Source organism: Macaca nemestrina, chromosome 11 (assembly GCF_043159975.1).
Source record: "Macaca nemestrina isolate mMacNem1 chromosome 11, mMacNem.hap1, whole genome shotgun sequence".
Classification (NCBI taxonomy): Eukaryota; Metazoa; Chordata; class Mammalia; order Primates; family Cercopithecidae; genus Macaca; species Macaca nemestrina.
In genome coordinates, this window is record NC_092135.1 from 59,766,572 (window position 1) to 59,792,605 (window position 26,034).

Genomic DNA, 26,034 nt, shown 5'->3' on the forward strand with positions numbered 1-26,034 from the left:
TTACTTTACTCTGTAATGCTGCTCCAGCTGTTCCGGATCTGCTGGGGGGAAGGGGATGTTTCTAATATTCTAGTGTCAATACTAAAGTCTTTGGGAGGAACAAATATCACTTTTCTTCACAAAATTCTGGCACCTCCCTCAACAAGATATTTCTTTTTTCCATTTTGTTGTTATCTCCCACTCAAGAAACGGCATGGCAACATATTTTTCACCTATAACAGTTAAATCCTGTGCCATTGTCTTATTTCCTTTGGCATTTCTCTGCTTTGTAATTTCTTTCTTTTCATACCTGCATTTCTCTATTTTTCTGAATCTATTATAATTTCTGTGCCTCTTTACCTATCAATATTTGCATTCTATACTTCTGGTTCAATAAAATCTTGTAATTTGAAAATGTATTCTGCTTTTAATAAGTATTAAAATCTGAGTAGCCCTACTTTCTTTTCTACTCTTCCCAGTTATAAACATTACAGGTTCAAACCTTCTGCCACTTTACCTACCCATATAGGCTCAAATTTTATTATGACTATCAGCAAAAAACTATATGAGTTCTAGTTCATTTGATCAAATGCATACTATTTTAGTAAATGGTCCAGTTAGGGAACATAGAAATCTTTTTTGTTGTACAGATATTATAAAACTCTAAACATGATTCTTGTAAAGAGCATATGATCTATTGACTATTTTCTTGATTTTCTCTATTGAACATGTTCTTTCAAAATTGAAATCAAATTACTTACTCTTTATTTAAAATTCTATCTTGTCCTATATTTTACTACTTCTATTCTTACCCTAATTGTATTCTGTAGAATAAGCCTTCAGTTACTCTTGTTGTTTTGTTATTGTTAACATTTATTCAGTTCCACCTATTTTTTCCTAGAAAAATAACATCGCCAGGCTGCTTCCACTCAAAGAGCCATTTTAACTGAACAATAAAAGAGTTGATGAGCTGATCAAGAAAAAAAATGCTATAGTTATTCAGAATTTAGACATGGGGTCATGATTAATGAAATCAGTAGTGGGTCTTCTGTCTACATTTTCTTTGGTAGACTATATTATGTTTACAGAGCCTCTTGATGTCTTCTTCAATATGAAAACCCAAATGATCCCATCTCTAAGTTATATAACATGATAGTTTATTCTATATGTATTTTGTATTATGTGAATAATTTAATACTAAATAATAATATTCATTCTATGTATTAGAAACTTCTGAATTTTTAGAGTTCTAAGAAGCAGACATACAGCACAGTTATCAGGCTAGCTGTGAGTTAGATACCGTAAGTTTTAAGGTCAAGTAGAATAGTGAAAAATATTTTACAATTGAAGCAAACACAGCATTGTGGGGTTGTTGGTTTTTTTATCTTTTTTTGTCATTTTAAAAAGTTTTGTACTAGGTGCTAACATTCAGGCAGAAATTTTCATATTATTTTTCATTAGTTAAAAGCAGTTTTTGCAATGGATAATTGCTAATCTTGACCAGAAACAGTCTTTATCACCAGAGGGAATACTATATAAGGAAAACAATCTTGTAATGTTTAAGTAAAAAAAAAGACCATTAAAATTTTTGTCTAATTTTTATGCTGACTTTTTCCTCAATATGTTCATACTGTCATCAAAAATATTTTATTAATAAAGCACTGAACTAGTGGCTTTTATAACTAATTTTGTTAAAATAGTGATATAACATTTAATTTACATATTATTTATTTGGCAGGTCCTGTAATGTTTCATTGAGTTGTTACATATCTCATGAATTATAATTTATACCTTGCCAACTCAGCAAGGGCAAAGAACTTTAGCTTTCTTTGATTCTCCCAAACTGCTCTATGCATAGTAAGTGTTAATCATTTGATAAAAGTACTTAATGTCTGTTTTGAAACAGTTTCATCTTACTATTTAATGCAAATATTTATGGCAAGCTAGAGTACTTAAGTGTGTATATATATGATCTCAAAAATCAGCCTTTATAAGAAATCCTTAGGCACGATTTAAAATATTCATAAGCAGTTAACCAGCGTTTGGTGTTTTGTTGCCTGAATTACATATTTAGCTTGTACATATATAAGGGGCAGGACACTAATGCCAACTTTAATTTCTTATTTTATCTAACTTAATTTTTGCCAACTTATAGAATTGCTGAAACTTAGAATGTGTTTGAAGAGTAATTAGTAGAAATCAGTTTGTCAACAAGCATTTTTTGAGTACCCATTGTAACTGAAACCATATGTTAGACTCAAAAGAAGAGAGCAGGATTTGGATTTGGTTTTCATTTCTAAATTTCAGGACTTACTCTGTGTGTATGTGTGCATGTATGTATGTGTGCATGTGTGCGTGCCTCTGTGTGTGTGTTTGGGATACAATTCGTATAAAACTGAAAATAAATGTTGAATTTAGCAGGTCACAATTTTTCTTTTTTAAAGTTAGCATTTTGTTTACTCCTAAAGAGAAAATAAATAACATTTTCAAATATGCTTTAAATTAATGTAACTAGGCAGGCCATTGGCAAATTATAGAGTGTAAGACAGCTAAGGGATCCTTTAAATGTCATCTATGTTCTTAAGAATTGAGAACAAGATCCCGCCAAATGACTTTTATACCTGTAGAAATGACAAAAGATGCTCACAAATTTATAGATAATGTGTTTATCATGGAACTTTTAGCTCCTTTTTCTATGTAACCATTTTGCTACCCATTATATTGCTTAATAATTGCTCTGCTAGCATTTCTGGACAGGTGCAGAAGAGGAAGAAAAACACAAGGATTCATTTTTGCCACCTTATCTATTTTTACGGCATTTTGAAAGAAGGAAAATTAAAACTTTAATTAAGGCCTGGGGGATTTTTCTGTGGTTTTTCAATTAGCCAAGTTGCTGTGCTCTGCATTAGCTTAACATGAATAACTGGAATTTAACTTTGCCTATCAAGGAAGATGTTTGCAGTTAAATTAGAAAAGGGGACAGATTCTTTAAGACAATGATAAGGTATATTAACTATATTTCTTAAGACTCTCAGGCTTAGGGTAACTAGCAACTCCAAGTAGATTTTCCTAGTTGTTTGTTTTCAGATGACAGGGTAGCTATTTGTGATTTATTCTACAGTCTTTGGAATGTATTTACTTTTTGCTCTACAAGGATTTCTGAAGTTAGGCAGACTCTGTGTTTGTGGTCAATCTATGAGTTCATATTTTTCTCCAAGATCTCTCTGCAATTCAATTTATGTTCAGGGCAAGAATATCTCAAGGACTAATGAGATCACTGGATCGTTTAAACTATTATTTCCTGTTTTGAAATGTAAAAATACTTTAGTAATCTAATTTTTAGAAAGATAAACCAAAGTAAGTTTAAAATAATTTTTTTTCTTTCAAAATATTTGTTTGAAATGCTGTTTTTCCTGGAGAAAAAAAATTTTTTTGACTTTGCTGCCACCTCATGGCTAAGGCAGTAATTAGAAATAATTCTTCAGGCTCTTACAGAACTACAGTTGCAGAAGAAAAAATAACCCATGGAGAAGTCATAGTAAATATGAGCTTTGCCTTGCTCATGTAGTAATTTTATCTCATTTGTTCTTTAATCCAAGTTCGATAGTCCCATCTTTGACTTACAATTTCATTTCAGTCATTGTATGTCATAGTTTTCTTGTTGCCTTTCTCATCTTTCTTGGCAGCTTTTGGACTAGATAATTCTACAAAACATTGTTGTCCGTCAATAAGCAATAATAATCTCACTGCAGAAGTCGTGTTTGTATCACAGCTCTGCGGCTGCCCACCAGTGGTGAGGCCACAACAAATTATTTAACCCCTCTATGCCTCAGTTTCCTCAGACATGGAATATAAATAATAACATGAACCTATTTTATGGGATTGTTGTGAAAAGTAATTTAAATGATGTATTTAAATAGCTGGGCATAGTGTCTGACCTTAGTAACCAATCACTATTACGTATGTCATATTTTCAATACATCTGGTGTTAGGAACTTAGTAGGTATTAGATTTAATGCACATTAATTAATTGGTAAATCAATTAGTCTTGTACATTTAAATTTAAAAAGTGGTTCATGTTCAAATTTTTCATAAACCTTTGATATTTCTCACCACCCATCCAAGTTGAACTTGAAAGTCGTAATGTAATGCCTGTTAAATCATTGCGAGAGCCATAAAGGAAAAGCCTCAGCATCTGAACTACAATTGATCAGAAGGTGTTAGTTTTCTGCAAGAAATGTGTCTGGTTTTTTCTTAGTAGCTCCATTTGTTTTACTTCCTCTGGCAGGAATGCAAATCATTGCATGGAGAGTATGTTGGACGGGCCTGTGGCCATGATCACCCATATGTTCCAGATGTTCTATTTTGGTCGGTGATCCTGTTCTTTTCCACAGTTACTCTGTCAGCCACCCTGAAGCAGTTCAAGACTAGCAGATATTTTCCAACCAAGGTACTTAGACTATAATTTTCTTGATCTAAGTGTAAAATAACATAGGACAAAAGAAAGAGTAATTGGTGTAATAAAGGGAGCCACTGAAAGGCTTTTGTGTGAGTGAGCTGCCAGGTTAGTTGTGGGGTGAGATGAGGGGCTGAAGAGAAAGAATTTTGTGATGCAGGTGCTGGGAGTGCATATGCAGGCTTCTCTCCTAACTGCAAACCCCGCGGATCAACTCCCACTTTCCTACTGACGTTTTTGGAAATTCACAGCACACACTGCATTACTGATTGTCACTTTTTTGCCCAGTGAACAGTGGGAACTATTCCAGCCTGACAGATACCTCAGAGGAGCCTATATTACATTCTCTAATTGGGGAAGCCCCCGCAAGACTCATTGGAACAATATTCTCTTTTTCAGTGTTTAAACCGTCAGTCCCTCCCCCTAACCCACTACGTTTGCATCTGCATATTTGGAAAGGAAAGTAAACAGAGAAACAGCTTAGTTCAATATTTAACACTGCAAAGTAACACCTATAATGTCTGATTCCGCCAAAAAAAATTTAAAAAAAAGGAAAAGAAACAAGGAAACAAGCTTCTTAGGGATGAGCTATAGATTATGATCAAAATTCCACTCTGGGAAAATATTTCAAGAACTGTTCCTTCCGAAAGGAGCTTCTTTTTTGTCACCACTTTCTTCCCTAAAGTGGAAGATTCATTTATTTCCCCAAAAAACTTACTCTGATTAATACAAAAACATTTTTATAAGCTGAAACAATAATCTTAAGCATTTTGTGTATGCTTGTGTGTATGTCATAAAGGCATCTTAAAATAGACTAGATCTGGATAATAATTGTATGTGAATATTTGCTCAGAATTGGCTTTATAAATGAGAAATGGCTTTAAAAATTGGCTCACATAGAATAAATTTTAAATTTGCCCACTCTGTTGTGTACATTCCCAACTGTCATGCTTATATTCTAGATAAACTAAAACATTATGTTTCTTTGATAAAAACAGATAATTTTATTTTATGATGCTTCAAGTTTATCATATTAAAATGTTACCTGTGTGAAAGAGATCCCTAAAACCCGCCAAATTCTGCCCATGCTACCTTATTCTGTGTTCTGAATATTCACATGCATGGGTTCATCATAAAGTTAGATTTTAAATAAACATTGAAAACAACTCAACCACGATGTAGCTATTCCATAATGCCTCATTCTGGAAAGGTTGAGTGTGTACCAATCTTAACGACAGTGATACATAAATATATATTCAGGTTCTGACAGAGCTAATGGTAATCTTATAGTATGCATAAAATATAATATTATGATATTATGTCATAAAGTGTTTATAAAGTGTGACTCTAGATTATGTTCCTGAGTATTCCTTGATATTTATAGCTACTTTAAGTGACAAGTGTTTTCATTATTTTTAGGTTCGATCCATAGTGAGTGACTTTGCTGTCTTTCTTACAATTCTGTGTATGGTTTTAATTGACTATGCCATTGGGATCCCATCTCCAAAACTACAAGTACCAAGTGTTTTCAAGGTGAATTTATCATAGCACTTACTATCTCTCTCCCTCTCCCCATCTCTCTCAGTCTAATCTTCATTTAGATGATACCTATAACCCTAGTACTTAGGATTTTCATGAAAATATAAAGAATTTAGATTAGAAGAGCAGTAAATGAAATGCACACAGCATGGCTAAAATTGGGGTCTAATGTTTAAAAAAATAAGAATTACAAAATATAAATAATTATAAATATAAAAATTGCTTGAAAAAATTTCCTGTCAATTCTGACAGTTGAAATATATATATATATATATATATATAACATTCTTAAAAGATAAGGAAGCATTTGAAACTAAGAGAAAAGGATTATCTTGGCAGAATTGTACAGTGAACAAGGCTTGAAAAACAGATAAAAATAGATTGGAAATAGAATTCTGACCGTGTTACTAATGAGGTACAGTTTGAACATTCCTTATCCAAAGTGCTTGGGATGAGAAGTGTTTCAGAGTTCTTTTTTTTTTTTTTTTTCAAATTTTGAAATATTTGCAAACACATAATGAGGTATGTTGGGGGTGGGACCCAAGTCTAAACACAAAATTTATTTTTGTTTCCTATATACCTTATACATATAACCTGAAAGTAATTTTATACACTATTCTTAATAATATATGTGACCTATCACATGAAGTGAGGTGTGAATTTTCCACTTGTGGCATCATGTGAGTGCTCAAAAGTTTCAGATTTTGGATCATTTCAGATTTCAGCTTTTCAGATTAGGAGTGCCCCTTTGTTTTCTCTGTCAAACAGGGCTGGGGACTTCTATAGAGGACTCTTGTCAGATGAAATTTTGAGAATCATCTCAGACAGCAGTCATGTTTGGAACCCTTCCCTGAGCCTCTGCTCTGACCAAGTATCTTTTTTTCCATTTTCACTCAATAGCCTCTGCACATCAAAAATAACAGTTACAATACCATAATGATGTATTCTGTTTAGATGTCTGTCTCTGATTCTAAACTGAAAGAAGCCTCTGATTTATCTTTGTATCTCAGTTCTAGCACAGTGTTCTATGTGTCAATGTGCTATTTGTAAATTTCAATACATTTTCCAATAGTTAATGGTAAATATTGATATTATTTTATTTAATACAGGTATTGATTAAGAACACAGATTTTTCAACAAGTCTGTCAGAGTTTAAATCCCATCTCTACCACGTACTAGCTTTGAGATCTTGGGCAAGTTACTGGATCTCTCTATGCCTCAATTTTCTTTTCTGTGTCATCTTTAGAGTGTTGTGAAGAAAAAAAATGAGTTAAAATATTTAAAGCACTTAAAATGGTTTTAAGTGCTTTATGAGTATTATTATTATTTATTGTAGCCCACTCAGCTCCTCTGTTTATAATTAGGGCTTTCCTGGTAGCATCTGTAAGACTTAATTTGATCAAGTATTCATTAATCCAGTTCATAACTATGCACATCCTTTACTTTATACAGCCCACCAGAGATGATCGTGGCTGGTTTGTTACACCTTTAGGTCCAAACCCATGGTGGACAGTAATAGCTGCTATAATTCCAGCTCTGCTTTGTACTATCCTAATTTTTATGGACCAACAGATTACAGCTGTCATCATCAACAGAAAAGAGCATAAGCTAAAGGTATATTTTAACATTCATTTTAATGTAAATCATTATGACTTAACTGATATTAACTGATGTTCATTTGACTTCTCCTGTATTCTTATTCATTTGTACAGTGAAATACATAAAATAACATTTTCAGATGTATAATTTTTATTGTCTTACAAGATACTTGGTCTTACAATGCTTTGAGAATTTACTTATTTGTAGCACTTGGCTGAGCTCAAGTCTGAGAACTCACCTCCAAGGCATAAAATAAAAAAACATTGTCAAAGTTCTAACTTTACCATATTTAGCATATTTTAGTGAAATAACAATCTGTTCTGGTGAAGTACAACCATACCAACTTGTCTTACATCTGAGATTCCTCTATTTAACCCTAAGTGTATCTATTACATTTAATTCATTATCAGAATAAATTACAACTTCAACTATTTCTTATTTTCTTTAATTATTTTTCTTTCTGCCTATAACAACAAAATCCAGACATAAACGTCACAGTTTGGAAGTGACATCTTTGAGTTTTATTGCAGATTTCACTGTCTCTTTTATAAAAAAGAATAAGTAAATATAGATGTGTCTTGGTTACCTTGCCATTTTGCAGTTGTGAATAATCAAAATTGTTCACTGGTATGCAATTTGCCTGAGATTTGTAATGTAAGCACTATCACTTACTTTCAGGAATATGTTAAATAAAGTCAATGAAATCATTAAATGGTTAAAAATAATCTGCATCAAACCTTGTAAAAACAGAACATGCACAATCTTGTTTTTGTTTTGGTATCATGGAGAAATTGCCAGCTATTTTCACATACCCTTTAAACTCTAGGAGAAAAAAATCATGGTCAGATTTCTATAAAGAAATCATGCTTTATAGGATTTCTTTTGTAAGAATGTTAGAAAGATGAAAAAAATCTCTGATTAAACTCTGATGCAATATATTACGTTAGTGCAAAAGTAATTGTGGTTTTTGCCATTGCTTTTAATAACAATAATAACATAAATGTAAGAAAGCACACTTATTTGCAATAAATCTTATGAAGAAGGAATTTTGAGTATATGATGGAGAGAATGTGTGTCTGAAAGCAAAGGACATTCTTCATTCTCTTTGTAGAATGTAACTTCAGAATTCTCACAACTTTATGTATTTTATTAAATGACACATTTTTAAAAATCAACTAAAAAACTGTTTTAGGGAGAAAGCAAGCCATGTAATTATTATTTACCTTTCAAAAAAGATTTTTTTAGCCTTCATAATTAGGCAGAAATTCTAGTGAGTCCACTGAAAAAATTATCCTTTGTAAGGGCCATCAGTTAAATGGATTCAGGCAGCATTTTTTTCTTGTTGTAAGTGGAATCATATTAAAACAAAGTGTGGAAGTGAAATGTGTGCTGAGATTGTTATTACCTTCCTGGCCATTCTGAATCTTTGCCCTTTCCTGGGCCCTCAACCTTATAAATCACATGGCACTTGCTCTTACTCCATGTTCTTCATGAGCCCTTGACATTCACAGCCTTTCCAAAGCTCCACATTGACAAATACACTAATTTCCCCCTTCACATACACTGTGGAATAACAAAAATGTAATAAAGCATTCTTCAAGTGGTCCTTTCAAGTACTTGCATTTATAGAATTAAATGCAGAACTAGAACTATTTTTGTCACTGAAATAAACCTAAGGCTACATTACTAAATCTGTTTTATTGTGCAAAGAAATGATTATGTAGTCAAAAGTTTCATATTTTTGCCCCTTACTACTCTGGATTTAGTAAGTGATATAGCAAATCTGGCTAATCATAAACTCTGCTATATGGCCACAGGCAGAAGAGTCAGCCCATTCTTGGCCACTGCGAATCGGAACTCTCCATCCTCCTCCTTAGATATGAATACTTTAAAAGCAAATTTCTTCCAGTGAAGATGTATTTTGTCTACATTGAATCCCTATTGGGCCTACAACTCTTATCTCCTTAAGCTTCTGTAGAGTGTGGTCTGATGCTACTGGGTTTCCCGTTAACAACAACAAAATCACCTTCTCAGAATGTTATTTACTCAGAGTAACGGTTTGTTCCATAGTACTTCTCCCCGCTTCACTGAAATGTTTGCAGTCTCCTGGCTTTGACTTGAACCACATTTTCACTAAAAGATGTGTTTCTTGAGTATATCACCAGACCACAAGCTAACCACTTGTGAAAGCATTTTCAGCTTTTACTAATTTTCTTTTCTCACTTTGAGAAACCCATTTTTGCCTTAGTTGGAGCATTCCCCGAAATTGTTTAATGAATCATGTTTTGTAGTTTGTGTATCAAACACTTGGTAGACTCCACATCATGTATCTAAGTCTACATACACCCAAATCAACTCAGAATTCCTCTTTTCATTCTTTATCTCTCCCAAACATATTTTAGATCTTTTTACTTTTTCTTCACCTCTATTGCCAGAACTAGTAGCTGGTTTTCTTTTAGACGATATTTCTCATGCTGATAAAAATGTTTTTATTGGCCAGGCACAGTGGTTCATGCCATAATCTCAGCACTTTGGGAGGTCGAGGCAGGCAGATCACGAGGTCAGGAGTTAAGAGACCAGCCTGGCCAACATGGTGAAACCCCATATCTACTAAAAATACAAACATTAGCTGGGCGTGGTGGTGGGCACCTGTAATCCCAGCTACTCGGGAGGCTGAGGCAGGAGGATCATTTGAATCCAGGAGACAGAGGTTGCAGTGAGTTGAGATTGCACCATTGCACTCCAGCCTGGGCGACAGGGTGAGACTCTGTCTCAAAAAAAAAAAAAACTGTTTTTATCATTTCATGAGTGTCACTATGTACACAATAAAGCTGTGTTGCACTGTATTGGTGACTTACTACTCCCAAAGAATGCGGGAGCTCAAAATTAGTAAAACTCGAACTCATTGCATTCTGTTATCCTTCGGATGGCTCCAGAGTGAAAGAAGAGGCAAATATAAAAATTTGAGAATGTGAAGTATCATGTATATTATACATAAATGTACATATAAATCCATACTCTCTCTAGCATTTGTTTGTTTGTTTGTTTGTTTGTTTGTTTGTTTCTCCCTTGGAGAAGTGGATTAGGCATAAGTTAACTGAATCCCTTTGAAAAGCATTAAAAATATCTACTTGGGTTTTTTAAAGCACATTCTCTAAATGTGAAAAGAGAGATATAATCTTATAAAAAAGAAAGTTTCTGTTAAGATACAACTGTGGGCTTTTCTACATGTTTCTGTAGACAGTTCAGGCTTCTTTTGACATCATTTTTAATAAACAGCAATACAATCCCGGATCACTTGAGTAAATGAATGCATTTGCAACATTCATTTGGCACCATATTCTCTTGATGATTATGGCATTTGATATGTTCTTTTTTGCCCTCTTTGTCAGCCTGGTTCTTCATGTCAATCTATAGTCTTTTATGTGGTTAACTTGACAGATGCAGGAAATTGCTGCCAAGCTTTGAAATGAATTTTTTCAGCAGTGGCATCTGGGTATCAGATGGTCCTCTTGGCTGGCCTCTTGTCTTGCTGCATGTTGGTTTTAGTGGGGTCTGGTGTAGCATCACCTGTTGCTATGCTCCCTTTTCCTCCCATATGTCCATTTCCTGTGATTCATGGATGAATGTGAGAATAAAAGCTCTAGCTCTGTCTTTATTTGAGAAAAAAAATCTACAGAAATATGTTAGAAGGTGTAGAGTTCTCTCTCTGACAAAGGGGTACTTCTCTTTGGCTGGCATGCCTATCAGCTAATAATTTTGTTACAAAGTCCAAGTTTTTAAAGACATTTTAAATGAAAGGCAAGAAGGATACTGGTTAGTTAGGGGAAGAGCAAGAAGTGCTTTATTTATTTCCTTTGGTTTACATTGAATCAAGATGCTCCCATTGTTGTACAGCATAATTAGGGGAAATTATATTTTTGTTTTTGTTATATATTTATACATTACAAAGCTAGCTTTATGAATTTAGAAAAGAAATTATTTCCTCTGAAAGAATTATTTTGCCCACTTCCTGCAATTCAGAATCCCACTGTTTACATTTGTATCATATTTTTTAAACATTCAATAAGAGCTATTGGAAATCACTATCATGACGAAGGTCTCCCTCATATTATTGATCTGTAGTGAATGTGGACTCTGAGAAAGTCCAGGTGTGCTAAAAAGTACAAGCCTGACTCTCAAGGCCCCCTGTCTTCTGCCCTCCTCTGATGTTCATCTCACAGCCACTAGCTCCTCTTACATCTTTCGTTTTCTCTTAGCAGTACCACAATTTTGCAAAACAACTCCAAGGGAGCAGCATTCACATTGTACTCCCTTAGAGGCAGAGGCTTAAGTATGAGGTCCTTCACTGTTCTACATCCTTCTCCCTCCAGAGTTGCTAGGACAAAACACTTCTCAAGCTGCTTAAGACGTTGTCCTTTAAAGGGACCAAAATCTGAGTTCTATTCTACGGAATTACACCTTCCAAAATGTTTTACAAAAGGCCAAGGTACAATATTACGGTCCTGGCAAAGCTTTTTTCTATGCTTTTTTGATTATGCTGACACCAGGCAGTTTCTCTTCCTACTCTTCAGCTCTTACTAATCAAATTCTTTCTTGAGTTACTTGCATAGAAAAGTTTCCAGAGTCATATTCATTCAGGAAATTGAGTTAGACATTTTGGTGAATTGTAGCATTGCCCCAGTAAGCTGAGCCAATGAAGGGTACCACTGCTTTGGTGCCAACATAGGAGGAACAGGTCCTTAGGTACATAACTCTCATTTTCTCCTCACTATCATCTCTTGCACTTTTATAATTTGGAAGGGATGAGCAGAAAGGAAAGAAAGTACAACTGAGTTTAAGAATCTTGTTACTAAGAAAACAAAATCACAGAGAAAGACTACCATGACAAATATGCAACAGTGTGTTTCACACTCCAGGCTATAAGAGCTTTCATATTAACTGCAAACTGCTTGAAGTTATATAAAACTACCGCTAAAAATCAGACTATTATTCTCCTAGAAGAATTGGTAATTTCTGCTCATGATCATAATAATAAATTTAACTGCTGTATTTATTTTAAAATTACACTTACTAAATTTGATTCTGAAAAGTTTGATGCATATTTTATTTTCAAAAACGTCAATTTGTAACTTTTATTGATTGCTTATTGTGTGCCAATGATTGTGCTAAAAACAAGAGGAAATGCTGAGAAGTTATGTAAGTTATCTGCTCTTAAGAAACATATTAATAGTTTTATTAAGGAGCCTTGAAACCTAATGAGTACAAAAGAAACATTTATTGCTTAACCATTAGAATATAATAGTACCTAACATTTTCTGGTCGCTTTCTATTCAACAGATATTATTCTAAATTATTTACAACATTAACTAATTTAGTTATCACAACGGTCCAGTGAGGTGCCTTCTACTGTCATCATCATCATCATTTTTCAGATAGGGAAAAAGAGACACAAGAGCTTAAGTGATTTATTGGTTGAGCTAGCATTTCATTCCAGGCAGTCTGACTCCAGAACTTATATTCTTAACCACTTTATTATACTGCCTCTCATGAAGCAGTCACTAAAAATTAAAAAGGAAAGGTGGAACATAAAGTAGGCCAAACCTTTGGCTGCTTCTGTGGCTCTACACTTTTGGTTCCTACAGGGTATGGAGGGAGTGCTCTTCCCGATCTTTGATTTCCCTCTTCCGAGAGCACCCTGTCTGTGCAAGAGGGCAGTTTCCACACACCCCACTGCACCTATTTTTCCTCCTTTACATTTCCTACCTGGGCCTAGGAAGCACTTAGTTTGCAACACCTGGAGGTTATTGACAGTGGAGTAGCATAACAGAGGAAATAGAAAACAAAAAACTGTGATTTCTAAGGAGGGGCTTAATTTGTCTAGTGTTGAAACTTAAACAATTTAGAACAAGATAGCACTATATTAAGGAAAAAAATGACTATACAGGGGAGCTTAGGCTCCATGATATTATTTTTTTCTAATAAAAGTCACCCAATGAGACAAAAGAGGGCAATTGGAAACTGAATGTTAGTTTAAGAGTTTACTCCAGGAGATCTGATATGAAGGGCTTGTTGAGTATCATCAGGAAGTGGTTTCTATTCGCAATCAGGCCATCCTTAGCCCTGTTGTTGACACAGTTTCTTTCTCTCTTTCTTTCTTTTTTAAACAGAAAGGTTGTGGGTACCATCTGGACCTATTAATGGTGGCTGTCATGCTCGGTGTATGCTCCATCATGGGCCTGCCATGGTTTGTGGCTGCCACAGTCCTCTCCATCACTCATGTCAATAGCCTAAAACTGGAATCAGAATGTTCAGCTCCAGGAGAACAACCCAAATTTCTCGGCATTCGGGAGCAAAGGGTTACAGGGCTTATGATTTTTATTCTTATGGGTTCATCAGTCTTTATGACCAGTATTCTGAAGGTAACGAAATCTGTCTTTATGAACTTGAGAGAAAGAAGAATATATTTATCATAATTTAATATTTTCATTTGAATCTGAGCCATAAATTTGCAAATATTGTGTGGCATGTGATGAAAGTGATGAATTTCTTAACCATGTTTATATAATTCTTCATAACCTAAGGGAGGGAAATTATGTCCTATATTTTAAAACCGTTAAATACATAAAAATTTAGTCTGGCAAAGTAAAATTTGATGAGTAAATTATTGTAACAATTTTGAAATGGTGATCAAGCTATGGGAAAAAGTCACTCATTGTTTCTGACTGACTTGTGACCTGAATTCATTACAGGCATTCATAAAGATTCTATTTTCTTGTCAATGGATAAATATATTAGCAGTTAATATTACTTACTATTAATAAAATATAGAGGTGAAGGAATGAGCCTGGTCCATTTTAAGTGCTCTATGAAACCACTGTCTGGACATCATCTTTGCATATACTGATTTTTTTCCCACAGAAAACTTGAAATCTATTTTAAAGGGGATTAACTAGTAATTATTTTGTCATGTAATTTTGCCAGATATTTCCAAGGTGTGTTAATTGTGCTATAAATTGCAACACATTTTATTTGCCAATAATTTGACATTTTAATTAAATTATTTAATCATTTACTAGTTTACTAATATTTGATCATTAACACAAGTACCTTTGCAAGAATTATGTAAGTAATTATGTTATGTAAGTAATTATCTTATAGACATAAGATGATGGTGAACTATTCCAATAAAAAGAGAAAATCTGAGTAATCCATATATTTACAAATACCTGGCATAATGCAGGAAACACATCTAAATGTTAGCTTCCTTCTTTACCTTTAATCCAAATATCTTATCTTTGTAAAACAAAATTCAAATTGTCTCTAAAGTGGCATAATAATAGTATTATTGTTCATTATATACTACATGGTTTTTAAAAACAGATTTTGACTTATTAAATAATTATAACAGCCCTATTGTTATCATCCCCTTTTAGATATTGGAAACTAAGGCACAGAGAGCTTAAGTAACTTCCCTAAGGTTACACAGCTAAACAGTGCTAGAGCTGGAACTTGAATCCATGTCTTCTGAATCTGTACTATACTGTTTCTACTCAAAAATGCCTTTTTTCTCCATTTTTTCTTTGATAAATGCAAAACCACAATATATTTGAAAATGATTTGTACCTTTTCTCCAATTGTTCTTTTACAGTTTATTCCCATGCCAGTGCTATATGGAGTGTTTCTTTATATGGGTGCTTCATCTCTAAAGGGAATTCAGGTAAATTACTTACAGTACTACAGGCATATCTGTGATGACTTATCTTAAGATCTACTGATAAGTCATGTGACAGCTAAGAAAATGATGCCACCTGAGGAACAGCTTTTAGACCACAATTAAATTTCTTCAAACTTGTTTTTCTTCAAAACTTGTTTGAAGAGTTACAAAAGTTAAAGAAGATACTCTCCAGCATCTAAGGTTCATAAACTTATGGTATTTTATTTATCGTAAGTATATTAAAACTGTAAGAGGCTTAGATTTTACAGCATTTTTAGAAAAATCATAGTAATATATTTCAATACATATCCAAATATTTATAATATTTGACACTTTAATCTTGTGTATGGACATCTGTTGGTAAGAATAGGAAAAATCTTTATGTACAAAGATGTTCATTTTAACACATACTGTTATAATATTGGAAACAACCCAATTCTCTAACAGCAATAAAATAATTAAGTAACCTATGGTATATTCACTGAAAATTGATAATTTTGTATCAGTTAAAGTTCCAATGTACTTTTAGGAATTACAAAAGTAACATGGCAAAAATGCTTATGACATAATACACAGTAAGAAACTACTGACCATAGGTTTATAAAGCCATGAGTTTGAGATGGGTTGTAAAGGAAGGTGTAGAAATAAAAACAATTTGTTGAGATAGTGATATCCTGGGGTTTTTACACCTTGTTTTGTTTGTTTTACTGTTATATTTATAGGATTATTTTAAAATTAGACTAAAATAAAGATATAGGCAGTTTCAAGTATAAGGGGAACTTTGTACATTATTTAAGTAAGTATTGGTTAAATAAATATTTTAGGCATGAATTTGGCAACAGATCAGCCAGATGGTTCTGGTTCAAGATGTCCCATGTGGTCACTGTCAGGGTGTGGACAAGGTCCACAGCATCTGAAGGTTTGATAGTGCTGGAGGATCTGCTTCCAAAATGTCTATTCCACAACTGTGGGCATGAGGGCATCAGTTCCTTTCTACCTGTTGGTAGGATGACTCAGTCTTTTGCCACAGTAGCCTCTCCATGGAATACTTAGTGTGTCTTCAAAACATGGAATGTAACTCCTTCAGACTGAGCAATTTGAAAGAGAGAGAGAAAGAAAGAAAGAGAGCGAGAAAGAGAGAGAGGAGAAAGAAGGAGAAGAGAATGAGAGAGACAGGATGAAAAGTGCTTTTTGATTTAGTCTTCAAAGTCATACATGGTCATTTCCACGTTTTCTATTTGTTAGAGGCTATCCACTAAGTCCAGCTTGCACCCAAGTGAAGGGAAAAGGGAGACTCTATCTCTTGAAGAGAAGAGTATCAAAGGATTTGTGGACACATTTTAGAACCTCCACAAGTGTATTCTAAATGTTTACAGAAGCTGTAGGCAAATTCTTCCCACATATTTCTTTTATGATACTGTTATTGGTTGAATAGTGAGTGTTTCCTGAAAATTTATGTCCACCTGGCGTCTCAAAATGTGACCTTATTTGGAAATAGACTATTTGCCTATGTAATTAGATACGGATTTGAAGATAAGATAATCATGGTTTTAGGGTGGGCCCTAAATCTAATGACTGTGGTCCTTATAAGAAGAGGAGAGGGGTTGGGTGTGGTATGGCTCATGCCTGTAATCCCAGCACTTTGGGAAGCCAAGATGGGCGGATCATGAGGTCAAGAGATCAAGACCATCCTGGCCAACCTGGTGAAACCCCATCTCTACTGGAAACATAAAAATTAGCTGGACGTGGTGGCAGATGCCTATAGTCCTAGCCACTCGGGAGGCTGAAGCAGGAAAATTGCTTAAACCCAGGAGGTGGAGGTTGCAGTGAGCGGAAATCACACCACTGCATTCCAGCCTGAGCAACAGAGCAAGACTCTGTCTCAAAAAAAAAAAAAAAAAAAAAAAGAAGAAGAAGAAGAGGAGAGGACACAGAGAGACACAGGGAAGAAGGCCATATGAAGATGTAGGAAGGCCAGGCATAGTTGGCTCACACTTCTAATCCCAGCACTTTGGGAGGCCAAAGTGGGTGGATCACCTGAGGTCAGGAGTTTGAGACCAGCCTGACCAACACAGCAAAACCTAGTCTCTACTAAAAATACAAAAATTATATGTGTGTGGTGGCGCATGCCTGCAATCCCAACTACTCAGGAGGTTGAGATAGGAGAATCACTTCAACCCAGCACGCTACTGCACTCCAGCCTAGATGACAGAGGGAGACTCTGTCTCACAAAAAAAAAAAAAAAAAAAAGGAGAAAGCGATTAGAGTTTTGCTGCCATTAATCAAGGGTGCCAGGAGCCACCTGGAGCTGGAAGGCGCAAGGAAGTTTTCTCCCCTAAGACCTTCAAAGGGAGTGTGGCCCTGCCAATATCTTGCTTTAGGCTTCTGGCCTCCACAAGTGTGAAAGAATATATTTCTATTGATTTAAGCCACCAAGTTGTGGTAATTTTTTAGGACGGTCCTAGCAAACTAATAGATTTCTACTTAAATTGTCCCTTGAATAATCTTGTTTTATAATTTAACATTATTTAGCCCAACGCTCCAATGTTCTTGAAAAAGAGACTAGAGGCTTATTTATCATATAGTATTTTGTCAACTGAAAAGCAAAAATAAATTGCGGCTTTTTCTGTGACACAGCTAGACTCACTGCTGTTCATAGCATGTAAGAGGATAGTTAACCTGCAGGACAGGCAGCACAGGATCTCTGTTCCTGAGCAAATAACTAACCAGCTTGTGACTTTGGAAGAAGCAGCAGCACTTAGGCCTTAAGACGGTACTGGGTGCCAGTCTGAGGCAAACTTAAGTTTGAAGTCATTGCAGGTCACGGAACACCCAAAATTGATAGTATGACTGACTCTTCATCCTGACACTGGGAAACAATTAACTGGGAGAGGGAGATGGTTGAGCCATGTTATGTGTTTTAATTTTACTCAAATTAGATTTAATTTGCTCATTTAAAATTTCATGTATGGAAAGTGTAGTTTGATAGAATTGGTTTTGTAAGGCATTAGAGAAGAATACTGAAGAGGTTTTGTTATATTTGTTTTTCTTTTTTCCTTTTTTTTTTTTTTTTTTTTGCCTTTGGCAAAAGTTCCATGAGTACTAATCTCATCTGTAAGTGAAAAGTATTTATTATTAGGCCCCAGGCTCACATAAATACAGCAGCAGAAGTTTAAGAAACAAAGTAAAATCATTTTGATGATAGGTTTCAACAGATTTTTCCCTCTAATTCCACATGATTTTATACCCATGAGGTTTAGAATTAAACAAGAATGTCAAGTTTTGGAGTTATTTGGGATGTGAATCTTTTAAATGAAAATTGAAGAAAACATTATGAAAGGCCCATGAGTTAAATATAATGAGTTTTAAAGAACACAAATGAAACAGCAAGCTGGGGCACATGTTGACGAACAGGGTCTCACACTGAGAAACAGGGTTTGTGAAAATGTAAGTGACCCCAAGCCCAGGAAGTTGAAATTCCTATTTGGAATTGTAGCTAACTGGGTGGGGAAATGTGATATTGATTCTAGGATATAATAAAAACCAAATGTAAAACTCAGAATACATTTGTCATGATGATGATTATTATTTAAACATATACTGAATATCAACAGTTCCAGGAGCATGTTACTCTCTTACCCTATTGAAGGAATCTATGTTACCTGCTTGTTTGGCAATATTAAGAAACTTATTATCTGAGCTTCTCACTGTGAAACATGGCAGAAAAAACAGATCACAGTGTTCTCATGAATGCTGTTTCTGTATTCAGATATATACCCACATCTATATTCATTCCAACACTTCAGGAATCCAAAGTAAAGCAAATGTGCCATTTAAACAATAACAATTGAAGCACCCACACACTGAAGTACACTTATGCAATAACATAGCTTCACAAATGGAGAAATGGTGGCTGGGAAAAACTAGTTCTACAGAAAAGGAAATATTCCATTGTAAGCCAGAAGATTTTATTTTACTTCTTTCCTATTCCTACCTCTACCATGCACCAAGTTTTTGTTTATTTAATGACTTTTAAGTTTAAATAATATTTAGGAAATAGAAATTTTAAAACCTAATGACACATACATGGACAGAATGGAGAGAGATTAGTCAGGAATGAGTTCAACACTTAGTAGTCTGCATATAATGTTTCAATAATGTTTTTGGAATATATAAATAAATATGAATAAATGAATGGTCGGGGACTGAACTAATGTATGTACGATTCTTATTTAGATAACTGAGGGAAGGAAGGCCGTGTCATGCCGTAAGACATAGAACACAGAAGGGAAGATAGGTTTATGTTGAGTTTGAGATTCTTACTATATATACAAGCAGGTCCTGGTAAAACAGGGTGTTTTGACTCTAACATTTTAACTCAATGGACAACTGTTCCTTTGCATATTAATTTGACATATTTGATGAGAATTGCCTACAGTTTTTAAAATAAATTAGTTAAAAAATAAAATCTAATATTACTTTTTGAAAATGTGTAATAGATATTACTGTAGAGATGGCATGAAATAAAACAGTGACTGACAGTGATTGAAACCATTATTTTCTAAATAATCGCCTCTAGTTGGAAACACTGAAAACTGCAAAACTTGGCCGAAGAACAATAAACCAAACAATCTACATAAAATAAAACTATCATGTAGTATGATTTGTTAATAAATAAAATGTGATTAAAGATTTAACCTTCCTGTGTGCATTTAATTTATAAAATTCAAATTGAGAAAAATTGGTTTGCTTGATTAAAAAAAGCCCTCAAAGTCAAAGCTGTAACATAATAGTATGCAGTACTATAACAATAGTTTTATGTAATACTATGTACTATCTTTATGGCAAGATTGAAACAGAAATAACATTGATTGAGATGAAAGTTATTTTAATAAAATACAACTGAAAATATACAAATGACAGTGCTGCATATAAAGTTAATCAAGAAAAAATAGAGTTAACAAAATTTGCTCTGGAACATACTTTATTAACAAAAATTTATTTAGGTTAAATCTTTATGGTTAAGATGTTTGTGTTCATAAAGACAGCATCTAAACTTTTGTTGGGGATTAAGCGGGCAAAGTCAAAACAGCAGAGTCAAAATAAGGAGGTTAAAATACCATACTTAGCAGCTGGTTAAGGGTCTAGAACCCAAGAGAGAGCTCAGGCAGAGATGTAGGTCTGTGAATCATTAGCAAGTATGTGAAGGTCAAAGCCATGGGTATGGATGAACTATTCCAGGAGAAAAGAAGACAGAGAATGCAAGTCCAGGAATCCCAATATTGAGGGGCAAATAAAGGAAGAGTTTGTGATGTGGCAAGGAAAAAGAAGATGGTAGTTATGTTTTGCTTCACAGGGCTCCACTCTTCAAGGTAGCAATATTTAACATTGGCTTTCTATTTTTAAACTCTTCTAAATTGTAACCCGTCTCCATATTCAAGAAAATGTTGGTCTATTATTAAACTGAAATTGTAGTGTTTCAGAGGGTAAGCGTAACAATCCCATTGTCCTGATGCCCAGGTATCAACTTAGTGTTATCCAGGTATGTCATTTAACCTAAAATTTTGAACCATATTAAACATCAACTTGTCCTACTTTTATTGTTGTCTTACACCTAAAAACAATTTAGTCTGTTTAATCTTTTAGTTCTTTGATAGGATAAAGCTCTTCTGGATGCCTGCAAAACATCAACCAGATTTTATATACCTAAGGCATGTACCACTTCGAAAAGTGCATCTCTTCACGATTATTCAGATGAGTTGCCTTGGCCTTTTGTGGATAATAAAAGTTTCAAGAGCTGCTATTGTCTTTCCCATGATGGTATGAAACTTCTGTCAACTCTTTTTCTCTTTCTCTGATTTGCTGATCTCTTTGGAAACAAACACATGAACTGAAATTGGAACAACTGAGTCATTTTGAACAATTATTGGAAAATATAACTTTTGGCACTAAAAATATTGACTAAGATAGGGTTTGAGAATGCCTATGAATTTCAGTGATTCTTATTTTTGTCTCTATCACTCTGAATGTTTGTGATTGTCTGAATTAATTGAAGCTGGATGGAAAAATGCATCCTTCCAAAATTTAACATTAAAGATACTAGCAAATGTGAAAAATTAGGAGGATTTTTAAAATAACGTTGTATTAAATGTTTCAGGCAAGTTTCAAATACTTCAAAAACTATAGTGAATTTGAATGACTAAATTTTGTAATTATTAATATAGATAAAAACGTTCTAGTGTTAATTTAATATAGTATAAACTATTAACTACATGTATTTAAGGAAACATAGTCAAATTCATGTTATATATATTTTTTAAATAGCTTATTTAATTGACTCTCATATTGGGTAAAATCATAGTCATTATTTTGGGGATGTAGTAAGAAAAGAAAATGAAGGAAGCAGAAGACTAGATAATGTTTTATACATATATATCTCTTTAATTTTTACTTTAATCTCAGGCCTAATAGAAATTGTTTCTACCAGAAACCATACCGGCAAATCTACACCACTCGCTTTAATTATTTTTCCACTTTAAACTAGTTTGTTATTTACTTCAGGTGTTAGCCCTGGTATTTGTAAGAAAGTTGATGGACTTGTTGTTCACGAAGCGGGAACTCAGCTGGTTGGATGATTTAATGCCCGAGAGTAAGAAAAAGAAACTGGAAGATGCTGAAAAAGAAGTAAGAGCAAAATCAATGTTTCGTAAAGAAAGAAAAAAGGAACATAGTAATATTTCTTTGCAAAACTAAATTATTGTTTTTATCTCTATACAGTTGTGTCTTTAGACAGTGATCACTAATAACCACAAGTAGACTAGTTTGGAAGTTTAATGTTTAAAATCATAAAGATGTGAACAGAGAGAGAAAGAAGATCTTACAGGAGGAAACCAAATCCTAATGAAATACAGAAATACCTTGTACTAACCCTCCAAATTGTAAGGCTCATTTTTCTGATTCCTCCCCCATGGATGGCAGAAACTTGCTGATACTTAACTATTTCCAAATTATGATCGTGCAGTCATTGTTTCGTTGTTACATATGTGAGAACAAAAAGAAGAGACATTATTACTGTTGGCATTTTCCTAGGGAACAGAGTTTTAATCAAAATATTCTAATGAAGAATTATTTATTCTTGAAATAGGTGAAATGTTTAATAGGAAAAATGTTGATCTGATTTGCTTTTGAAGTGATTTAAGATTGAGTAGATGTTGGAGAAACTTCTGGAATTTATTTTTACAGGCTACTTATTTATTTTATTCTATTTTATATGGTATAACAATGTATTTTAAGTTTGATGGCATATCTAAAGTTTATATCTAAGCCTGAGTCTATTTTGAAAGCTACTTAATCAACATTTTTTTAAGTGTATAAAAATTACAAAGAGTGTAAATGAGGGGAAAATAAGAGCCCATACAATGTAAAACACAACAAAATTTTCACATAAATAGAAATGAAATTGAAATAAAATATTCAATGAGAATTACGCTATTTTTCTCTATAAGTAGTCAGTAAATGTATCAACTTTCTATTTGCTCAAACCATAGATATATTTCCTATTTCCTTTGGGAAATTCATTTGCAGATGTTTCGGAGGTCTTAGTCATTTAGTGAGGTCAGATCAGGCCATAAATCAAATGAGGTTTTTTTCTCAGAAATTTCTACCAATATGGCTACATAATGTGTGATTGGTAATTCCCTTACTCTACATGGTGTTCTATCACTGACAATGGATTCCCACAGATAGATTCATCATCATCATGATGTGTCTTAATTCTGTAAGAATATTTCAATTTTTCCAAATATTGTAGACGGCAATACTTAGAATCATACTTCCAGTAATATTAATGTTAACACTAAAGATCATATTATACAATTGTTATTACTTGTCTCTATTTGATATATTCTTATTTAGATATTAGTGCTTTTAAAAAAAAATAATACTTTGAGTCAGGCGCGGTGGCTCATGCCTGTAATGCCAGCAGTTTGGGAGGCTGAGGCAGGCAGATCACGAGCTCAGGAGATAAGACCCAACATGGTGAAACCCCATGTCCACTAAAAATACGAAAATTAGCTGGGCATGGTGGCGCACACCTGTAGTCTCAGCTACTCAGGGGGCTGAGGCAGGAGAATCACTTGAACTGGAGGCAGAAGTAAGCCTGGTGACAGAGCGAGACTCCGTCTCAAAAAAAAGAACTTTGACTAGGATATTTTGATAGTCTCTATTTCTTTTTAGGGCTTTAGTAAATGTTTGCTTTCATCCTCAGATACTCTTCAAGAAAAATATAGTATAATTTGGCACAAGTTAAATTTAAATAAAATGGACACTAGAACACAGAAATACTAAAACCTTAAATTATCCGTATTTGATGTAAATAAAATTATTGACATCAAACACAATACCCAAGAAGGTTTAAATTAATTTAATTTTGATGAAAAAGCTCTTGGCTATGAGCTTCCCTTCCAGTCTTTTTGATAATGTCAGTACAGCAGACCCTTGAATAATACAGCATTTTTAATAATGTTGATGAAAAAAAAAATCCCTGGCCAGGGCCACTGTCTGTATGGAGTTTGCACATTCTCCTCATATCTGTGTGGGTTTTCTCTGGACACTTCAGTTTCCTCCCACATCCCCAAAATGTGCCCATTAGGTTCATTGGCGTGCCTACATTGGCTCAGTGTGAGTGAATGTGGGTGTGTGTGTGAGTGTGTGCTGCAAGGGAATAACGTCTTGGCCAGTCTTAGTTCTCATCTTGTACCCTGAGCTGCCAAGACAGGCTCCAGCCACCCTCGACCTTGAACTGGAATAAGTGAGTTGGAAAAGGAATGAATAAATGAATATAAATGACTGTAAAATAAAAATTCATCAAGTATACGAAAATCACACAAATGTACAAGAACAATTTGGTATGAAAATGCTCAGTGAACACAGCCATATTGCTATTGTTTTTGAAGTGCTTGGTGGTAGGTTGTGCTCCTTACAATTTTCACTTTGCAAACATTTATTCCTTGATTTGATCCATCCCCACTATGACCTCAGTCATTCACTGACTCACCAGAAATTTGTTAATTCAATATCTTACGTGCTTTTATTAATTTTTCTTACGTTTGTATAGCTCACATTTATTTCAATGTTTAATATTAAAAACATTTTGGGTCTTTAGTTAGAAGTTTGGTGATGTTTTTGTCACCAGAAATTGCCATAGGAATTTAACTCTTGTTTATATCAATCAGCCTATGGTAAAATTGATTTTATTTGTTCTTTACTTAATGTCACAGTCTCCAGGAAGCTATCAACAACTTTATGTGAGCACTTACTATACTATTAATTATACTCAAACAGTAACTTACAAATGTAATTTTGCTTCATTTTTCTGCTTTTTTTGTTAACTGTTTTTATTGCTTCTGGAAAAAAAAAAGAACACAGCCCCAGACATATAGTCATCTCTTTCACAGTATTCTCCTTAGATCATACTCATACCGTGAAATATTCTTGCCTTTTAGAAGTTCACAAAATGAAAAATGATATGTAATCTATTATGTAATGTTTAATATTTTTCTGATTGTAATTCAAAGAAAATTTCAGATTCTCCTTTTATTCTTCTGTGAAATAGGAGAGAACAAGCTTAATAATAATTGTGAATTTATTAGAATTTGCCATTCCCACTTCCCAGAACCACTCACATAGCTATGCATGTATGGTACTTATATGTGTGTGTGCCATATGCCCATTTTGGAATTTATGAATCTCATAGGGCAGAGAACATATGTAATCAGTGTCTAATGTTTTTATGTTATATACCCACTGTACTTTAATGGGCATTTACTGTTCTCTGATTATGAAGATAAAGATTTTAGAAGTAACTATATATTAGTAAATTTCCTAGAACTCATGCTTTCTGAAAAGACACAAAAATAGATTAAAGATTTACTGGGCAATTTTACTGCTAAATCCTTCATATCCAAGTTAGAGGGAAAAGCCTCATAGTACATTAACTAGGCAGGTTTATAGATCTTTAAAATCTCAAATGGATTAATATGATGATACTTTCATGTGATCCTCAGTACGTGGAAAGAAACAAGAAAACCAATAATACAGTCAATAAATAATCTATAATTGAACAATAAAATACAGCTCTGACTAGTGCAAAGACAGCTAATTCTTCATCGAACAGGAGAGAAAAAAGGAAGTTTAAAGAGGTTCACTTTCTAGCTTAGAATTAGTATTCAAAGAGTATGGTCAGTAAAGACAGTAGGAAGATTTAGGAAGAACTATACTAAAAGTTCAATTCCTGGTTGATTTTCTACTTGTTTGCCCAGATCTTGGTATTCTGTTTTCTTGAGGCTTACAGACTCGGTGGAAGGATGTGATCTTACCGTGGCATCTTATACTAAGGCCCAGTCTTCTAGGAGATTGTGTGTTAAGGTGGTAAATGGACAAGTTCTCCAGAAATGTTGCATTTCTGCAATTGCTCAAATTAATTGAGTAACTTTGATCATGAACTGGCAAGATGGTAAATAGCAGAAATGTCTCAGCTCCCTGAGACTTGAATTTAAAGTAGGCTCACCTCTTGTCCTTTTGATGATAGATACAAGCTTGTACCTTTAGCCTCCAGGGTTTTCCTATCAGTAGCCCATTTCTGGTCTTATGGCACTGAGAAAACATTCATTTGACCTTAAAATTCAATAATGAGTTAAGCAGAATAAATAGCTACACAGGCCAGTCCAAGGTCGCAGAGCTTCTG

General features: G+C 34.0%; 1 protein-coding gene across 20 annotated transcripts in view; it reads left to right on the forward strand.

The window, feature by feature from the left end:
- LOC105483348 (solute carrier family 4 member 10) overlaps nucleotides 1–26,034 on the forward strand; it is a 452,662-nt gene that overhangs the window by 410,384 nt on the left and 16,244 nt on the right. For all 20 annotated transcript variants that reach the window (XM_011744188.2, XM_024793282.2, XM_011744189.3 and 17 more), the window contains 7 exons: nucleotides 4,268–4,429; nucleotides 5,855–5,968; nucleotides 7,427–7,588; nucleotides 13,744–13,995; nucleotides 15,225–15,293; nucleotides 20,937–21,110; nucleotides 21,852–21,974. In XM_011744188.2, coding sequence (XP_011742490.1) covers nucleotides 4,268–4,429; nucleotides 5,855–5,968; nucleotides 7,427–7,588; nucleotides 13,744–13,995; nucleotides 15,225–15,293; nucleotides 20,937–21,110; nucleotides 21,852–21,974 — 1,056 coding nt within the window. The remainder of the gene's footprint in view (nucleotides 1–4,267; nucleotides 4,430–5,854; nucleotides 5,969–7,426; nucleotides 7,589–13,743; nucleotides 13,996–15,224; nucleotides 15,294–20,936; nucleotides 21,111–21,851; nucleotides 21,975–26,034) is intronic.